General features: G+C 50.7%; 1 protein-coding gene across 12 annotated transcripts in view; it reads right to left on the bottom strand.

Moving 5' to 3' along the window:
• The window catches only part of EBF3 (EBF transcription factor 3), a 117,174-nt gene that overhangs the window by 33,588 nt on the left and 66,086 nt on the right, over positions 1 to 17,500 (bottom strand). For 6 of the 12 annotated variants that reach the window (XM_047073624.1, XM_047073629.1, XM_047073627.1 and 3 more), the window contains 2 exons: positions 4,647 to 4,728; positions 965 to 1,082 (listed from right to left, as the gene is read on the bottom strand). In XM_047073624.1, coding sequence (XP_046929580.1) covers positions 965 to 1,082; positions 4,647 to 4,728 — 200 coding nt within the window. Of the gene's footprint in view, positions 1 to 937; positions 1,083 to 4,646; positions 4,729 to 17,500 lie in introns of all 12 variants that reach the window. The other 6 variants (XM_047073628.1, XM_047073625.1, XM_047073620.1 and 3 more) reach the window with 1 other exon arrangement.

The raw sequence follows: 17,500 nt of genomic DNA on the forward strand, positions 1-17,500 counted from the left end.
TGACCATCTACACACGCTTCATTCACTTTTCCTGTTGGTACACATCTGCCTGCCTCACGTGTGGCTCCTGAATTCGAGACCTCAGCGTACAGGATCTGCCTTAAAACCGTTTTTGTCTTATGGGCTCTTTGCTCCAAGAGGTTTAACCGTGTTTTGTTTGCAATTCACATTAACTTTCTCAACAACAACAACTCCTATCGGTCAGGATCTCGTGATTACGGGGCAGTGTTTTAGTATAGAGGACAAGGACCTTATTTTAAAGGCTGTGGGACAAACCGTGGGGACTTGCGTGAGTGAGGGGTTTGGGGAAGGCCCTCGGCGTCTGAGTGTTTCTGAGCCCTGAGGCCATGTCTAAGACCGCTGCCCCCTGCCTGTATCACTCTTAGCAAAATTCTTCTCTTTTAACAGACAAAACAAGAAGTCAGGCACTTGGAAGCATTTGGTACGTTTTATGCGGTTTTCGTTCTCAGCCCCTTGCCCCTTCCCCCTTCCCCCTGCCCCCGGCCCACTCCATCCGGAGACGAGAACTGGTCCTCCGAGTGTGTTCTGAGCTCATGGGACCACACAACACAACCACCCACTGAGACGTGCACAGAGTGTCTGGGGATGACCTTCTGTATGGGGGCTGAGGACAGCCGAAAATAAAAGCAAATAAATTAAAACTGCAAGGAAAGCTCCAAGCAAAAGAAAGCTTAGAAACGAACCAGTAACGTAAAGCCCATGGCAGGTGAAGTGAGTGAGAAGGCCTCTCCCACAACAAGAGCTGGGGCGGAGAGGGCTGGCGGCGGGGGGCTCCGGGGAGCGCCCGTGCCCCCGCCGGGGCCGTCCGACCCGAGAGGGGCACCCGGTGAGGGCGACTGGACATGACTCAACATAAAAAATGGTGCAAAGGAAAAGAAGCATTGCAAATAAAAAAAGACATGTAACATGTGCCTACCATTTTCCAGATAAGAAGGGGCCGTACCTTCTGACGGGTCTAGACGGCGGGCCCGCCGCCCGTGTTTGGAGTTGTTGTGCACAAACATGTTGTCAGACACGGCCAGCACGTGGCCGTCCACGTTGACTGTTGTCGACACAACAACCTGCAGAGACGAAGTGGACGTGAAACGAGTTGGCAAAGGGAAGCCCTGTGGCCGAGGGAACCGGCGTCCGCTCCTGGGGGGCCTCCGCCTCGCACCCCCCGCAGCCCTGGCTAATGGGGGGCCCGTGGCTGTTTTGTTTGGACTCAAGACTGCTTCTCTCCAAAACCTGCCCCATTTGAATCACAGTTTCATCTCCTATTATGCTAACGAGTGAGTTCAATTCAGAGAAATATTCCTCCAGACATTAGCTTCAGAAACACCCCTCCAGCCGCTCATTTTAAAGCTGCTGTTTTGATTGATCTGTTCACATATTGATCGGATAGTTTATCTAATTAAAATGAGTTCACTTGAGACTGTCCTCCCTTGGAGCACTGTGAGGATTCAGAGTTGCCAAAAACAGGCTTCCTAAATCAGAAGCACTCACTACCCACAGTCCGACATCCCTGGGTCGATGTTACAATTACATCCAGTGTCTGCTAAGGAACTTTTCTGCATCTGAAAAGACCAAGCTGAGTATCAATGGTGAAAGTGTTGTCAATCCAAAGCAAGAATCTTTCTCAGGTTCACCAGCAGAGGACGGCAAGGACCCTGGTGCCAGTGGAATGGCCCCTTCTGCTGGACAGATGCCCTTGCCGGGGTCACCCCTGCCCAGCCCCCAGACACCTTCCCAGGTGGGCTTGTGACAAGCATCCTTTAATGGACCCCCTACCCAGCCTTAAGATCGTTCTTAAACAGAGGTGAGCCCACGCGGCCCATTATTTGCCGGACAGCCGACATGAGTCGCAAAGGCGTGAGCCCTGGTCCAGTCTGGGCCTCACAGCAGGGCTCGTGCGGCTGAAGCCCGCATCTGGGGTGCAGGGAGCCTGGCTCTTTGCCACGTGTGGGCAGCGGGGAGGGCCAGCACCACCTAGAGCAGCAGAGCCCCACACACACACAGCTGGAGCAGGAGAGGAGGGACCAGGAGGCCTCCCAGCCCACGTGTGCCCTCCCTGCCTGGTCTGCACATGCCCAAACATGCCATGTAAAATGACTACTGAAAGCCAGAGCTACAGCGGCCCTTAGTTAATAATGCATCAACCCTGGTTCATTCGATGTAGCAAATGTACCCCACCAACGCAAGACATTAACAACAGGGCCAACTGGCAGGGAGGGTGTGCCCAGGGGGATGTCCGGGAATTCTCGGAACTTTCTGTGGATTCTTCCTGAAAGCCCAACACTGCTCCTCAAAAAAAAGTCTATTAAAAAAATAAATAAATAAAAGTGATCAAAGATTTAAAAATAAGTAGCATTTTTAAGGAATAAAAAAAAGGTCGGGCACCTGGGTGGCTGAGTCGATTGAGCATCCGGCTTCGGCTCAGTCATGAGCTCACAGTTCGTGGGTTCAAGCCCCACGTCCAGCTCTGTGCTGACGGCTCAGAGCCTGGAGCCTTCTTCGGATTTTGTGTCTCCCTCTCTCTCTGCCCCTCCCCCACAGGTGCTCTGTCTCTCTCTGCCTCTCAAAAATAAAGAAAACTAATAATAAAAAAAAAAAGGTCAACACTACATACATACATATGAATACACGGGGAATTGATGGTTTTTATAAAAAACCTCAGGCCCACAAGAAAACTGTAAAGCAGGGACAGCACCCACCACATCCCCCAAAACTCCCTCATGAGGCACTTTCCTTGATGCTTCCTTCCCAGGACAGCTCTACAAGACTGCGAGAGTCTCCATAATATTGCCCCCCCCCCCCGAGCCTTAAAACACTGTGGGTTCCGCCCTCGGCATCCCTACGTCCAATGTCAGATGTGTCATCACCTCCTTGATAGCCACCACCCATGGGGTGGGCACCTGCCGCATCCCCAGGATGCAGGGCCACCCCTCGCCTGGGCTGTGAAGCACCTGTACCTGTATCCTCATCTAAGCACGATGCAAAGGGCCACATAACTAACTCTGAGCCACAGACTTGACCGTCCTCAGGCTCTTAGACCATGATACGTTAAAGAAGCAAGGTAAAAATAAAAATAAAAAAAGGACAGTCTTGGCTCTGTCATCTCTATATAGGTCAGTCACCAAGGGAAAAGTGTGTAGTTCAGCAGAGGAAGCAGACAAGCTGTGTTTTGTCTCTTGGCCAGGGCCAGCCCTGCAGTATACGTACAGAAAGGTGCTGAGTTTGTGAAGCCAGCTGGAGATATTGTGTAAGCCCTGACACACTCTTAAGTCCAGTTAAACCCTCTGCAAGGCGGGGAGATGAGCTAAAGAGAGCAGAGCCCATCCTTCTAGTAACTGTGGGCTCACTGGCAACGGATGGCATGGTGGCCAATGGCGAGACAATGCATGACCTCCGCTCTGCTTAGATGGGCCAGTATCACCATGAAGCCTGGTGCAAGAAGGTGGGAGCAGGCCCAGATGTTTGCAAGAGACACTGTCCCCCACCTGCAGAGCATGACTGTGAACCAGCCCACAGACCCTTCTCTGACTGGCTGATTGGCTGTAAGACAAATTCACGTGTCCTAAAAGCCTGGAAGGTAAGTTAAATTTCTAAAAATGACCTTGAGCAGTTTGATGGTAAGCCATCCAATGTAGCATTCATTTCCACTCGCTGCCAGATTCTTCTCTGGTTAGTAGGGACTAACAGCACTTCTGTGTCCCAGCCCAGAATATTTTTACAATTAAATTCAGCAAGATGATCCATCATATATGATGTACCTTTCACCCCGAAGTAACCTCCTAACCACTCAAAAGGCAAGAAAATTATGGACTCAGCGATAACCCATCCAGCTCTCTATCCTCTCTCCTGGAGATGAAGTCCTCTGAAGCAAGCCAGAATCTGAGTTAGCCTGCACCCAGGAACACGGCCTAGCAATCAGGCATGGGCTTAAGGAAGCAAGAACAGATCAACCCTGAGGGAAAGGAAACAGCTGGGAGAACATTCTGGAACTTGTAAGAGGCCTGCATCAAACAGGCGAGGCTCGCTTCATGAGGAGGGCCCAAAGTCTCATGCTTACCCAACAGGCTGTACTATGGCTCTGCCCTGTGAAAACTCCATCCATCCATCCCTAAAACGACGACCTTGAGCACGGGCTCCAAGTCCGAACCAGTCGTACACGACTATGTACAACTGAGGAAACAGGCTACGTTACGTACTAACACGGAGAGGACTTTGAGGACATTCTGAAATACACCTACAAGACTTACCACGGTTGAATGTAAAAGGGAACCCGACTTAACCTACAGCTCTGATAATTCCAATTTCCAGATGTCTGGAAGCCCAACACGGTGGGCAGGCACGGCGTGACCACCCTAAGAGGTGCACCTTGCAAAGCCAAGGTCCCATTTTCAGAGCCAATTTCAATTTGCCATTTAGGTATGCACAGATGCCATGAATCTGGCATGCTAAAGACGCTGGATTGTTTTTAAAGCAACTCGATTTAAATCTTTTTATCAAATGAACCGATTCTGGTTTGCTCCCAAACCCTTGGAGAACTAAAGACTGTTTTCTGAACAATCACAACATCAGAGAATTCAAATTTCACGTTAAAAGTGCGGACCACGGCCCGCGTGTCTTTGAGAAACGAGTACCTGGAATCTCCGCATATCTCGAGGGTTGCCTGCATTCTTCAAACAGTTCTGATTGCACTTGAGGAAAAACTTTAGAAAGAATCTACAAAAATACAAAAAACGGATATTTGTTAGGGTTATCAGACAAACTCACAGACTTTTAGAAAGACGCCGTTGCGCCGGGAGCAGTGAAGGCTACCCACGACCGCCCGCTGCTCGCTGCCTGCAGGGGGCGCCCGATTAGCACGACAATGAATCGTCGCCTGCAGGGGGCGCCATCGGGAGGCGACGCCGGCGGCGTGGGCAAGGGCGCCCCGGGCTCTGCCGGCCAGCGCAGAAGGTGTCCACACACACAAGCAGTGACTTACATCTGTCTTGACATTATGGGTCTCCAAGCTTTATGATAACAGCTGTGACTCGGACTGGCCATTTCTTGCCTGGACCTTTACACGTTAAGCACTGGGGAACTGTCCGCCCCAGATGGGGCTGCCAGCTTCAGCAAATAAAAACACAGGATGCCTGGTTACATTGGCGTTTCCGGTAGACGACGAGTAATTTTTTAGGACGGGAACATCCCAAAGCACACCGATCCTAAAAAACTGCTCTTCGCCCATAACTCAAACGTAACTGGGTGCGCTCAACTTCATCTGGCAACCGTAACCCCCGAGGGCGCCACCGCCCAGCCAGACACACTTCCAAAGGCGTATTTTCGAAAGTTACAGTGGGTGCAACTCTTACGAAAAGAAAGGATTTGGGGGTGAGCTTTAAGGGCTGCGATAACGTCTGTGTGTGTGTTTAGGGAACTAATCGATGATTCGGGGATACAACAATGAAACCGCGGCTCAGGGGGAGAGCGGGGAGACGCAGCCGCTAGCCTGGCTCAGAGGCAACAGCCGTTTGTACTCCCCCCACCCCCAGCCCCGCCCTTGTGCTCTGAGGCATGAAGATTCAGGGGTCCTGACAGGGTGCTGAGATGCTGTGACAAAAATCTCATCACGTTGTCCCCTCCATGCCCGCATGCTCGCTCACAACAGAAGTTCTAGCCCACCACGTGAGCCCACGGATGCTGGGACACCTGGCTGGAGCACATACCCCGGGGGGGGGAGACTGCACCCCCCTGCCTCCGCGTACAAAGCCACGCCCACTGTGGGCGGGGCGGGGGCGGGGTCTCTGTGCTGACACGCATGCTCTCTACCAGTGTCTGAGCATCCTGTCCGGCAAAGTTAACCAACCAAACTCCGCTCTCTGTTCTGTCCAAATATCCCCTGTCCTACCTGAGGCTTATTAATGTTTTATGAAGTTTCACATGATTTCCTTGAACTCAGCCTTAACGGTCAAGATTCCTTGTTGACAAGTATCACATGAGAAAATAAAAAGACTCCACCGACCAAGATTCATCCCTCCAGCTGCATTCCCAACGTATCCCGGACGCCTTTTCCGCGCGGAAGAAGAAAACCCAACTGATGGGAAAAAAAATCGTGGCCACTTAATTAAATTTTCTTACATACCACCAGGCCTCACTATTTTAGGCCAGAATTTACATCTTTTATTAACTCCCCTCACCTATACGCTTAGCTCACAGTGCCTCTCAGTACCATCTGCCATCAGCATACAGTAAGTCACTTCATATTCCACCCACCAATTTTCCCTAACAACCACTGTGCAATTAAACTCCACGCGCTCTGCAGCGAGGTAAATTAGGCGCACCTGCGGCCACACTGCATTTGAACTGCATCAGAGAGGCCCTAACAAGGTGAGGGCGTCACAAACTTATCGTCCAGTCAGGCAATTAGGTTTTCACTTCGGGGACAGCCACATGGTGCAATTATGCCACACATTACCACCCGGCTAATCTTCTGAGCAGGTGCCGGCCTGAGAGGCTCTCATCTGGATGGAGCCGTCTGCGGGAGCTTTTTTTGTGATGCGAAAGATTTTTTTTTTTTTTTTACCCCCCCCTCCAGAAGAGGTTTCTTTAAATTCCTCAATATCTTTTTAGGCGGCTCACCCTTCCCCTGCGAGGCAGCAGAGTGTTCTGAAGATGGTCTAAATAGCCACTGGCCGTGAGGAGGGTGAGCTGGGCCTGGCGCAGAACTTTAGCTGAACAGAGTTGGGTGCTAGGCCCCGTGGACAGCCGGAGCATTGCCGGGGATGGGCGCACACACGCTTGCTTGGGATGTGGCGCCGGAAGTTTTTGCTTCCAACCCAGTATCTCGTGGGCCGTGGACGCACACGGGGGAGGTGTGTCGTGCACGGCCCCCGAGGGTAGAGCCCCTTCCAAGAGCTCTGGTCCCGATCACAGAAAGTAAGGCCCAACATCTAGGGCCAGACAGAGGGAGCCTCAGCCGGGAGGAAGGGCAGCCTCGTGCTTACCGTTTACCCTTGTTGGGGTACAAGGCGGATGCGACAGACGAGCCAGTGCTTGACCACAGACACGGTGCAAGCACGCCCAGAGCGCAGGGACGCTCCCACCAGCCAGGGCTCAGCGAGACGCCGGGCGGACGTTTGGGGAGGGGGAGGAAACCCAACGCCCTACACGTGAAGTCAAATGGTAATTCTCACCCCTTACTCAATTACCCTGTAATTGGCTTTTTCCTAAGAAATATCTGACAACCACTTTACATATCTTACTTCCAGACTCTGGTACACAAAGGATTTAATACTCTTGTTATGAAGGGAAAAATCTTTCCTATGTCAGAAAATCTTTGGCTTTAACACCGATAAACTCTTTATTACTGCTAAACATGGATTTGCTGCTCGATGGCAAAGAGGCGATAAAAATTCTAACCTGTCATTAGTACATTATGCTTAATTGTGTACAGTACGCTTCTCCATTGCATCTGTTGGCCCATCATCAAAATGACCATTATGTACACTAATTCCCTGACCCTGTCTTTATTTCCCTAAAGAGCCATCATCTTTCACAGTAGGTACCAGAGTAAATCAAGCTTGAAATATGGGCTTTATTTACTTGTTTCTCTCCGGCAGGAGTGAAGGCAACCGCCCAGGGCAAACTGTTTCACATCGGCGGAAACTCCCCAGTAATGTTCTGCTTGGAGATATCAGACAAGACCCCGGACAGTTCTCAGTAGCGATGAGAAGGGGGAGAGGTGCGAGCTCATTACTTCCGAAACCAGGTTTTCCACTTTTAGAGCGTGCAGGGATTAGAAGAGAAGGCCACCCAAGCAGGCTCCAGCGGGCTCCCTCCCGCTCGCCAGCACCTGGGAAGGGGGGCGCGGGGCCGCTGCCTGGGGGTCGGGACGGGACAGTCCGCTGGCTCCGGCAACGGGTACCTGCCTGCGGTCTCTGCCGCCAGCTCCAGGGCGGGCCCTCACGTCTGCAGGGGCCGCTACCTGGCAAAGCCCGGCCATGGCTGCACCTGCGGGGAAAGTCAGGTTTGGCCTTGGCCGCATCCATGCCGGCATCCTCTCCAACAGCCACAGCGCCACCAGAAGTGCCACGTGGTGGACGTGGACGCCATAAGTGGGGCCACAGCAAAACACGGGATCAAGCGTTTTAACTGGAGCCCGCCCCCAGCAGCCCATGACGAGGGGCAAGCCCCCCACTGCAGTAACTCATTTCAGAGTCTGCTCCACTTCTGTGTGTTTAAGCTATGAATTAGTTCATTTATATTTACTTTTATGAAGCTGATTAACCAGAGCTGCTCTATCTGATGAAAATCATTTTAATTGTAGTGTTAGGCTCCTGTGTAATATCCATTACATTATGAACTGTTTAAATTCTACATGGGCATTGCATAAATTGGCCCTTTGTGTGCGCGCAGGCAATTAGGACAGACAGTTCTCCTTTAAACGGCTACAGAACTTTGTGGTGGTGTTCAGGACAATCAGAAACAAAGGAGGCTGTTTAATTGTAATTTAATGGAATATCAAGGAGTCCGTGGCATTAGACGCTGGCAACAGAGAGCAGGAGAGAAAAATTAACTGCAATTATGTTTGATTAAAGCTATCCTTCTCAATAATCAGCGGTCCTGACAGGCCATGGGGCTCTCGTGGGTTCCAGGATGGCAAAAGGTGTCGAGCAATATTAGGGCCAATAAAGGAGATATTAGCATAGCTAATTACAACCCTGCAAAACCTGTAAGGGGGCCTCTGTGTATTGTAATGTGTGAAATAATTGGACAAGGCCGTTATCAATTACATAAGGAATGAATTTGGTTTGTCAGAGAAAAGCTGATGAGATGCATTTCATCTGACACCATTCCCTTCCCTCATGTTTCTAGGAGCTAAGAACTTGCCCACTTTTATCAAAAGCTGCAACTTACTAGTGGCCAAATCACTGATAAAATTATCTTGCCAGCAAGTGTTAGGTAATTAATACCACTCACCCTCACCGCCTTCCCTGCACTGCCGCTTCTCACCTAACTGAAGCCACTAATCATGTAATAATGATTTTTCTCCCTCTGGTCAAAGGAGAAATAGATTGTCTCCTTAGAAATGCAGTGGGCTTGGCGTGCGCACCCTGGTGATTGAGGAGAAAAAAGGAACTCGGAGCGGTTTTAATTGCTTGCCTTTTGCACGTGGGTATCACTTGTTTGAAATTACCTCTTCCCGGCATTTCGGGAGCCCTATAGGTAGGGATTTTTTTTTTTTTAATCACCAAGTTTTAGACTCTTCCGGGGCTCAGTCTTGCCAGGGCTTGGACACAAGAGTGACAGCGTGCTGCAAGGTGTGAGCCTGGCGGCCCCGTCCCAGGGTTCCTCAGGCCACACCTTAGCACAGGCTGAGCTCCGGGCTCAGAGCAAAGAGGTCTGGCTTCCAACAGGCCCCTCCCACACCTCAATCCCAGCCTCTGTCCCAGAGGCACGACCTCCTCTTCTGGCCCTCCTCTATGGACAGGACGGGAAATCTGAGTCAAGAGTGGAAAATACTGATATATTTTTTTGGTGGGGGGTGGAGTGAGGGGGTACTCGCTTTTCCATTTTAAGGCCAGGCTCTTAATAAGCTGCAAATGAACACGGCCACGGACAGACCTCCATGCCATCAATCAGAAAACCCAAAGCATTCGTGTGTAAATCATGGCGCTGACAGCTTCTGGAGGTTACCCAAGAACCCCATTCCAGATCAAGCCCCACGTTTGTAGTTCCTGGATCCAGAACACAAAACCAGGAGACTATTTTAATAATATTACCTTGACAAGAAAGAGTATCAGATACCAACCAGAAAACACGGCGGTAGAAGTCCCCGCCCACTCGTGGTGGCCGGGGGGGGGGGGGCCGGCGGGGGGGGGGGGAGGGAGGGCGATGAGGTGGGGGACAACTGCTCAGTGGCCCAGGGTCTCCATTTGTGAGGGGTGGAAACGCCTGGAACTAGAGAGGGGTGGGGCTTGCACAATCTTGGGAAGGAACTAAATGCCACTGACTCGTTCACTGTAAAACGGCGAATTTCATGTCCCGTCAATCCGCTCCTGCTCAGCACAATCCCAAGCCCCCACCCGGCCCAAACTGGACGTGTGCGTGGAGAGGGGCGGGGGCGGGGGCGGGGGGGGGCCCTCTCTGGGAGTCGTGGCTGTGGCCACTAAGGCGCTCTTGAAAGGAAACGGTTAAAGAGTCAAATTAAAAGATAGAGCCTTTAAGAGACTTTTCCCTGACTGATAAGAAAGTGACCAGTGGAGTGCTTCCTTGAAGTCCCTGCTAATTACTGGGAAGTCCCTGAAAGCCGTGGCCACAGCTGTGGTGTGTGCGTGCCCGGCCATCAGTCGCTGGAGTATTGATTACTGAGCAATTCTAGCCGATCGGGTTCTGGTGCTCAGAGACAATGTGCTTCCTTCACAAAACCTGTAATGAGCAGTTCCTATACAAGACTACATTCTGCTGACATCAGATCTGTGCACTGAGATAGTACACAGGTCAATACGTATCGGATTTCCAAAATGCGAGGGTCTGAATGTCAGGCCTCTCTTTTTCTCCCTCTCCTGCCATTAGCTATTACTGGGCTCACGTTCCGTAATGCCATACGGGAGGGAAAGTGTGCTCCATTAGTCTGATTTATTCTTCAAATATGCCATGACAAATTGTTCCAACACCAGACTTATTAAATTCTTGTACATTTCAAGTTATGGGTCTCATATACTTGTAGTGCCTACATGACGTCATAACGAAGGGGCAGAGGGTGACAGTACTGAATTTTACAGCTGTGCCCAGATGTCCTCCGTGAGGGGCCCCCTCCCCAGCCAGAGGTCTGGGGCTGCCCGCCTCCCCACTGTGGGCTCCTGGTCTCTGTGCGGCCGTCCCCCCCGCCCCCCCTACCACCGCACGCGCGGTCCCCTGCATGTAAATGTAGATGTATAAGGATTTGAAAATATCCACGGCTTGACTCGTAGTTCAACAATTACTGGCCTTTGTCTGGAGGTTCCTGCTCTACTGTAGCAGAGCCTGTCTCTAGTGGACCAGAGCTATTTTACTTCCCTTCGCTGTAGTAACCACACCGCATTAACAATATTTGTACTACAATCACCAAGGGACCCACTTCCCAGATTCTATCACTTCTTTATCTCCTGACAAATACCTCACTATCGAACATTATTAGGTTTAGAAAATTAACCCTTCACGGTCTAGAGCCACACTAGGCCCCGCCGTCCCTCCAAACAGCCTTATCGCTAAATTTCTGCTATAATGGTTTTCCTTTTCATCACAATTTCAGCAGAGGCTGTCAAGAGGCACTTATAGATACCATGATCTTGTACTTTTGCAATGATTCTCATTAAAATGATGCCAAGGAGATCTGATGGGATTTAATAGCTTTGCCGACCAGTTCAATATCCACCTCCGTAACAGATCCTGCCAAGCCCTCCTTTTGGAGAAATTTCTATGACTTGCATTAAACTTTTCCGGGTGGTTTTAATGTGTTCAGATAAGTAAAACCCAGGTAGACACTCGAAAAGCAAACGCATCCCAGAGTCCTGTGCTTTGTCGGCTACCCTACCTGCCTCGCTGTCAGGGTCCTAGTTAGTATTTTCTGTAACTGTTGCTGATAGTTCGTGATAGTTTTGATAAGGTTATCTGTTTAAAAGAAGTCAACTGCACAGCACAAAGGAAGCGTGAAGTGCACTGTATTTGCACCAGGCCTCGCTCTCGTTTCAAGTGCCTATCTCCCTTTTCCTCTTTACCTATTTCTCTATTTCTAATGGGCGATGCAGCATTGACATTATTTCCCCACCAGATCATTCGCCCTGTCAATCAGTCTGTATTTTGTCTTTCGCTGCGGGCTCATTAAAACAGCTTCCTCACTCCCTCTGGACACTGCTCTATTTGCCAGCTCTGATCACGAAGCTCCTTATTTAAGAAAAATGCCAGCATCACTTGGCTCACATCAGATGCACCCCCTGACTTGTTGCCAGCTCCAGGGGGGACTTTTCACAGAGACTTTGTGCGCAGAGATTAAGTGCCTTCGCTTACTCGAACTTAGGGCTTCAAACCTCTCCCACCAGACACGGGTGCGTTTTTAGGGATCTGAAGATAATGGGGACTATCTCCTTGCCGTTCCGATTTTTGTCCATTATGGAGATCATTCTCAAAACAAATGTGGGGTTTTTTGGTTATTTTGGTTTTCGGGGCTTTCCCCACCCAGTCTCCAAGTGGACAATCTCCTACTCATCACATGCACGTCCCCCGCCCCCCCATCCACGCCAGCTTGCTTAATTAAGAACTAGCATCTTTGTGGGCTGAATTATTAATAAAAAAAAAAAATCACATTTTAAATCAAGCCCGTGCATGCACACAGGACACCAGTGTCGAACCTGCCTATGCCGGCCTCTCTAGCCTTTTAGGTCCTGATTAAAAACTTATTAAAACATTATAAATGATTAATGGGAGCACAGCTCTGAGTGGCAATTATTAGTTTTAATGCAGGTAATGCAGCTTAATGAGGGGGCACATGTGTGCGAAGCTTTAACTTCATTACCCCTGCGTGTCAACAAATACAAGAGAAATGTGTGTACAGGTCATACATTACTCGGAACAGCACTGAGCCTACCCTCTTCACGTCCCTTTGTTGATGAGCCAGGAGCCATAAATTAATCCTGGTCTGTGGCTCAGGGAAGGGCTGAGGTGTTAAAATCACAGCAAACCTTACTGGGCTCCCCACGCCGCCCTCCAGTTCTGTGTGTGAATATTCCACACATGATCTTTTCTGGAGCCTTCGGCACCCGGGGATTTTTCACCGGGATTGTTGCTGGCTGTCATTGTCTCCTCTCAGAAACGTAAGCTCCTGGCATTCAGAGTCCATTGGGTTGCTTTCTAGTTTCGAAAGGTTTGTGGAGGAGTTTGGCTCCAGCCTCCCAGCCCCTAATTCGCATTCACATGGTTTTCCTAAATATTCGGAGGTGTTCCAAGGTCCCTCGTTCTAAGTGCTCACATCCTGGAGTGCGGGAGGGGCGGGGGGGGGGGGGTGCGGGCAGGATGAGAGGCAGTGGTGCCCGGGGCCCCCAGAGAGGCTGGCGACGGGCAAGCCCAGGGCCGGGGGGGGGGGGGGGGCGGGGGTGTGGAGGGGGTGGCTGGCGGGGAGTGGGTGCACTCAGGGGGCCAGGAGCAGGGTGCTCGGATCGCCTGTCCCCGCCAGCCAAGACACCCAAGCCGGGCACCGGCCACACCTGGGCCCAGGCCTGCTCGCGGGGCCCACAGCGGGGGGCGTGCCCCCCGCCCGACTTCTCACGTCACCTTTTATTCTCTGTTTTTGTGACAAGCAGCTAGGTCCAGGCTGATCTCCACTATCTGTTTGAAGAGTATTCAGGACTATTTGCATCATTTTATCGCTAATGTATAATATATGGCTCTAAAGTGAGCCCAAGCACTGTCTTGTTACCGAGCATAAAAAAGTAAGGGCAATAAAGATACATTAGTCCTCTCAAGCACAGCGGCTATAATGCAAGCAAGAAAGGTTGCTGCTTTGAGTTGAGAGGCAACCTTTCTGCCTGACTAAGACAATGGAAGAGTAAAGAAAATGTCAAATCAAGAAAAGCTGGATTTAGAGATGAGGCAGCCCAGAATGACGTTGGTGCCATATTTTGTGAAACTATAATGCTGTTGGCAGCAAAGATCCGTGTTTCTGATTCATCTAGTGCCGCATGGCAAAGCTTTGTCAGTCTGTGCAAGGTATAAATAATTCAGGGTGAGAGATGGCAATTACAGGGCCCTGCACAACCAAAATGAATATTTTATGAGGACTAAAACTGCTCTGGAATGAATCATACACACGGAGTCGCACACACATGGCGAGCGGGCTCATATGCCAGCCCCAAGAAGACCGGGGCCCGGCCCTACCTCCTTCCAGAGCCTCAACTAGAAACCTGGCGGATGGTAATAAGCGAGCACAAACCCAGCTCACCGGGCCGGACCACCTGCCCCTCGCTGCTGGAACACCCCGCCGGCGGGCTCGGAGACCGCGCCCTAGAAACCCGGCGGATACTCGGCGGATGGACCCTACAAGTTTGGCTCTTAATGAATAGTTGCGAATTAGCACCGTGGCCCTGCATATCGTTCGGTCGTCGCAGCTACTCCTAAGTGTGAGCTGGGCATCTTCTTCTGGCGAGGAGATGATCTGAGGTCTGGCCCAAGGAGAAAGGACAGTGTCGTCCTCCTCCATGGAAGGGAGGGAGCTGAAGAGGGGAGGCGGGGGCACGTGAGCCTCCCCGAGTGTCACACACTCACACCCCCTGCGCGAGTCTTCAGGTTCCGCCGGCTCGTCCTCCGTCTTCTGGACCGAACCTTGTACGGTCTGGGGGTCGACGGACCGCAAGGCGGGACGGAGGCTTTTCATGCCCGCCTCGGGTCCACATTCGCACATAAAAGTTGCTTTTCCTCACTTTGAAAAGCGGTCCCCTACTAATGGGGGTGGGATTATGCCGAAAGAGACTTTTAAAGGCTGAAAGCATGGTTTCATCTGTTACATTTCCTCCAAAAATGCTCCTGGTGAATTGCTAGAACAAATAACAACATTGTTCAAGAGGCCGAGAAGGCCAGTCCCACTGGTGAATGGCCATTGTGTTTGTCCAGCTACTGATACCTGGGCCTTTGTGGAGGAAAGAAGGCCCGGGGCCGTGACATCAACACAGCACAAGCATCCCTCTGTGCAGACGCCCAGAGCAGGTCCTTGCCGTGGTGGGAACAGAACACCAGATCCCTCAGAGGTGGTTTTCTTTAAATCCAACTCCAATGCATTGTTTATGAAAACAAGGCTATTAGGTATATTAATAATTTGATAAATAGGGATTTGCCCTTAATTATTCATGAAGAACATTTGGCAACAGTAAAATTATATTCGCAGAACAGGTTTATAAACCAGCTAATTATAAATTAAGTATGCAAGAGAAAATTGCTAACCTTGAAATTAAAATATTTTATGATTCTGCAATTATAAAAAAAAAAAAAAGGTAGAGAATTATCAAAATCCCACTGTGAGCAGGGGCCCTACAGATGGCACAGCCTGGGCCAGGGGAGTGACAGCAGAGTCGGTGGACCCAGAAAGGTGTCCCCACCGCCCCCACAGAACCACGAGTGGAACTGGCCTCGTGGCCATCGGACAGCGCCTCTCTGCTTGTCCTGCTCAACTGCAACTTTCAGGAGGGTGACCTCACAAACCCAGCGTCCATCCGGCAAAGCAGGTGAGCGGGGGAACGCGGCACATCACCTCTGCTTGTGGTCAAGCCCTGGCACGTGGGCAGCCCGGCAGGTTCCCATTGCTGTGCTCAGGGTCCACAAGGGAGCCCCCAAGCACCCCCCGCCCCCCCCCCCACACTTCGTTGCCCTCCTGCTGCCGAGGGGGTCCACAATGAGCTTGGGGTCCTGAGGGACAGCACTGTTGCCGGAGGCAGAGAGGCACGCAGTGCCTCCTGTCCCCACTAGAGGGCCTCTCGCCGCAGCATCAATGGGGCGCACAGGGACGCCCTTGTGCAATCAGGACACAGCTCCCCTCCAGCCAGCAAACTTGGGGCAGACCCTTCCTCTGAGCTGGGTCGTCCCGTCTTCCTCTCTGGCTCTTCCGCCAGCAGACTTCCCTGTCAAGGGGCTCCGTTCACACCCACCCACGACCTGAGCAGCACCCCCACCCCCACCCCCAAGAACTAAAGGGCCAGCAGAGCCTACCCGTGAGTTTCGAAAACACTTTCCTTACTGGTGTGATCAGAGAGGACACGCACAAGTCTGTCATTCACTTTGAGATAGCCTCACCCTTCGTTTAGGCAGATGTTACAAGAATTAAGGAAAGCAACCAGGAAGAATTAACTGAAGAATATCCTGTTTAAGGAAAAAAAAAAAAAGTGGGGGGGGGGCACCTGCTCAGTCGGTTGAGCATCGGACTTCGGCTCGGGTCATGGTCTCACATGAGTTCGAGCCCCGCGTCGGGCTCTGTGCTGACAGCTCAGAGCCTGGAGCCTGCTTCGGATTCCGTGCCTCCCTCTCTCTCTGCCCCTAACCCACTCGCATTCTGTCTCTGTCTCTCTCAAAAATAAACAAACATTTAAAAAACGAAAAAGAGAAAAAAAGAAGTAGGCGGCAGTCCCTAACTTCTTCCCCACGGCCTGAGTCGCATGTGTCAAGAATGCAAACTGCACAGAACATAGAAGCCAGCCTCCTGCCACCCTATTGTACCCCGCCACAACTCAGTGGCTCCACGTGCTTTCTTCACGCTCCTGAAATCAAAGAGAAAATTAGCAAAATCCACTTAAGTGGTTTTTTTTTTTTTTTTTTTTTTTTTGGTTATGAAGACTGTCGGCTTCCCTGAGAGTAAAGAGCCCCATTAATTGCTCATGTAACAGAGCAAACAGCACAGGGCACACCTTCCTGCCCGGGCGGCCACCCTAACACTCTGAGACACAGTTGTGGGTCAGGCAGCCAACCACTCGGGAGGTCTCTGGGAACTCAGATAATGAAAATTTTTTCATGTATAAAATCCTTAATCAGAATGCTAGTGGCATCATCTTGTAGTGCAGACGCTGCAACTTAATATACAACAGGACCTTTAACAAAATGAGTGCTCCCCCCACTCCCCCGGCCGAACAGTACGAGCGCTCCTGAACCGTGGCCTGGAGGGTCAGGACACCGGGCCTCGGTGCGCGACCCCAGCCCCCCCCCTCACCGCGCCCCCCCCCCCCCCCGCCGTGTTCCAACGACACGGAGGAACGACTGCCACCACCGCTGCCCCCAGGGTCCCCGGGGCCCCCAGGGACTTCAAAATTTGAGGACAGAGATGACAGCCCCCTAACGCCAAGAGACCTGTGACAGGCTCAAAGAGCAGCCACCAGCCTGATTTCTGGTATGGCTTTAAGCTACCTTCAACCAATTAGGTGGACTCCATCAGTAGTAGCTAAAGAATATTTTTTTATCATTTGGAATAGACTATTTACCATTTGATAGGATACATTTCTTTCTTTACCTCTGGGATGTACCACAGATGCTAAGCAACTTCCCCTAACAATATTTAAATTGCTTACAAAGCCTCTCTAAATATTTGCTATGTATTTAGCATGCCTAAGATTTGCCCGTTATCCCAAAGTCTTTTTGTTGTAAATTGCAATTTTACAACTTCACGCTCGTGATATATTTTGACAAAGCCCTGCTGACACCCTCTATTGGCCTCCGAAGGCAAAATAGCTGATACTCCATGAGCCACCAGAGAACTCTCAATTTGTTGTGAGGCCACTGCCACTTTGCCACCCTCAATCTGCATGGAAAAAGATTAAACATTCAATTTGTTACTTGATAGGCCACAAGGTTCGCCACTTACCATACAAATGGAAAACATTACTGTCATTCCTCAACTTGCTTGCCTGAGTATTTTATTATTTGTAATATTTACTTCAGGGAAATTATGATTCATGTCATATTTATCTTCATGAAAAATGAGCATCTAAATGGAAATCAC

Source organism: Lynx rufus, unplaced genomic scaffold, assembly GCF_022079265.1.
Source record: "Lynx rufus isolate CCGP_SWC_20201006 ecotype Redwood Valley unplaced genomic scaffold, mLynRuf1.p SCAF_11, whole genome shotgun sequence".
Lineage (NCBI taxonomy): Eukaryota > Metazoa > Chordata > Mammalia > Carnivora > Felidae > Lynx > Lynx rufus.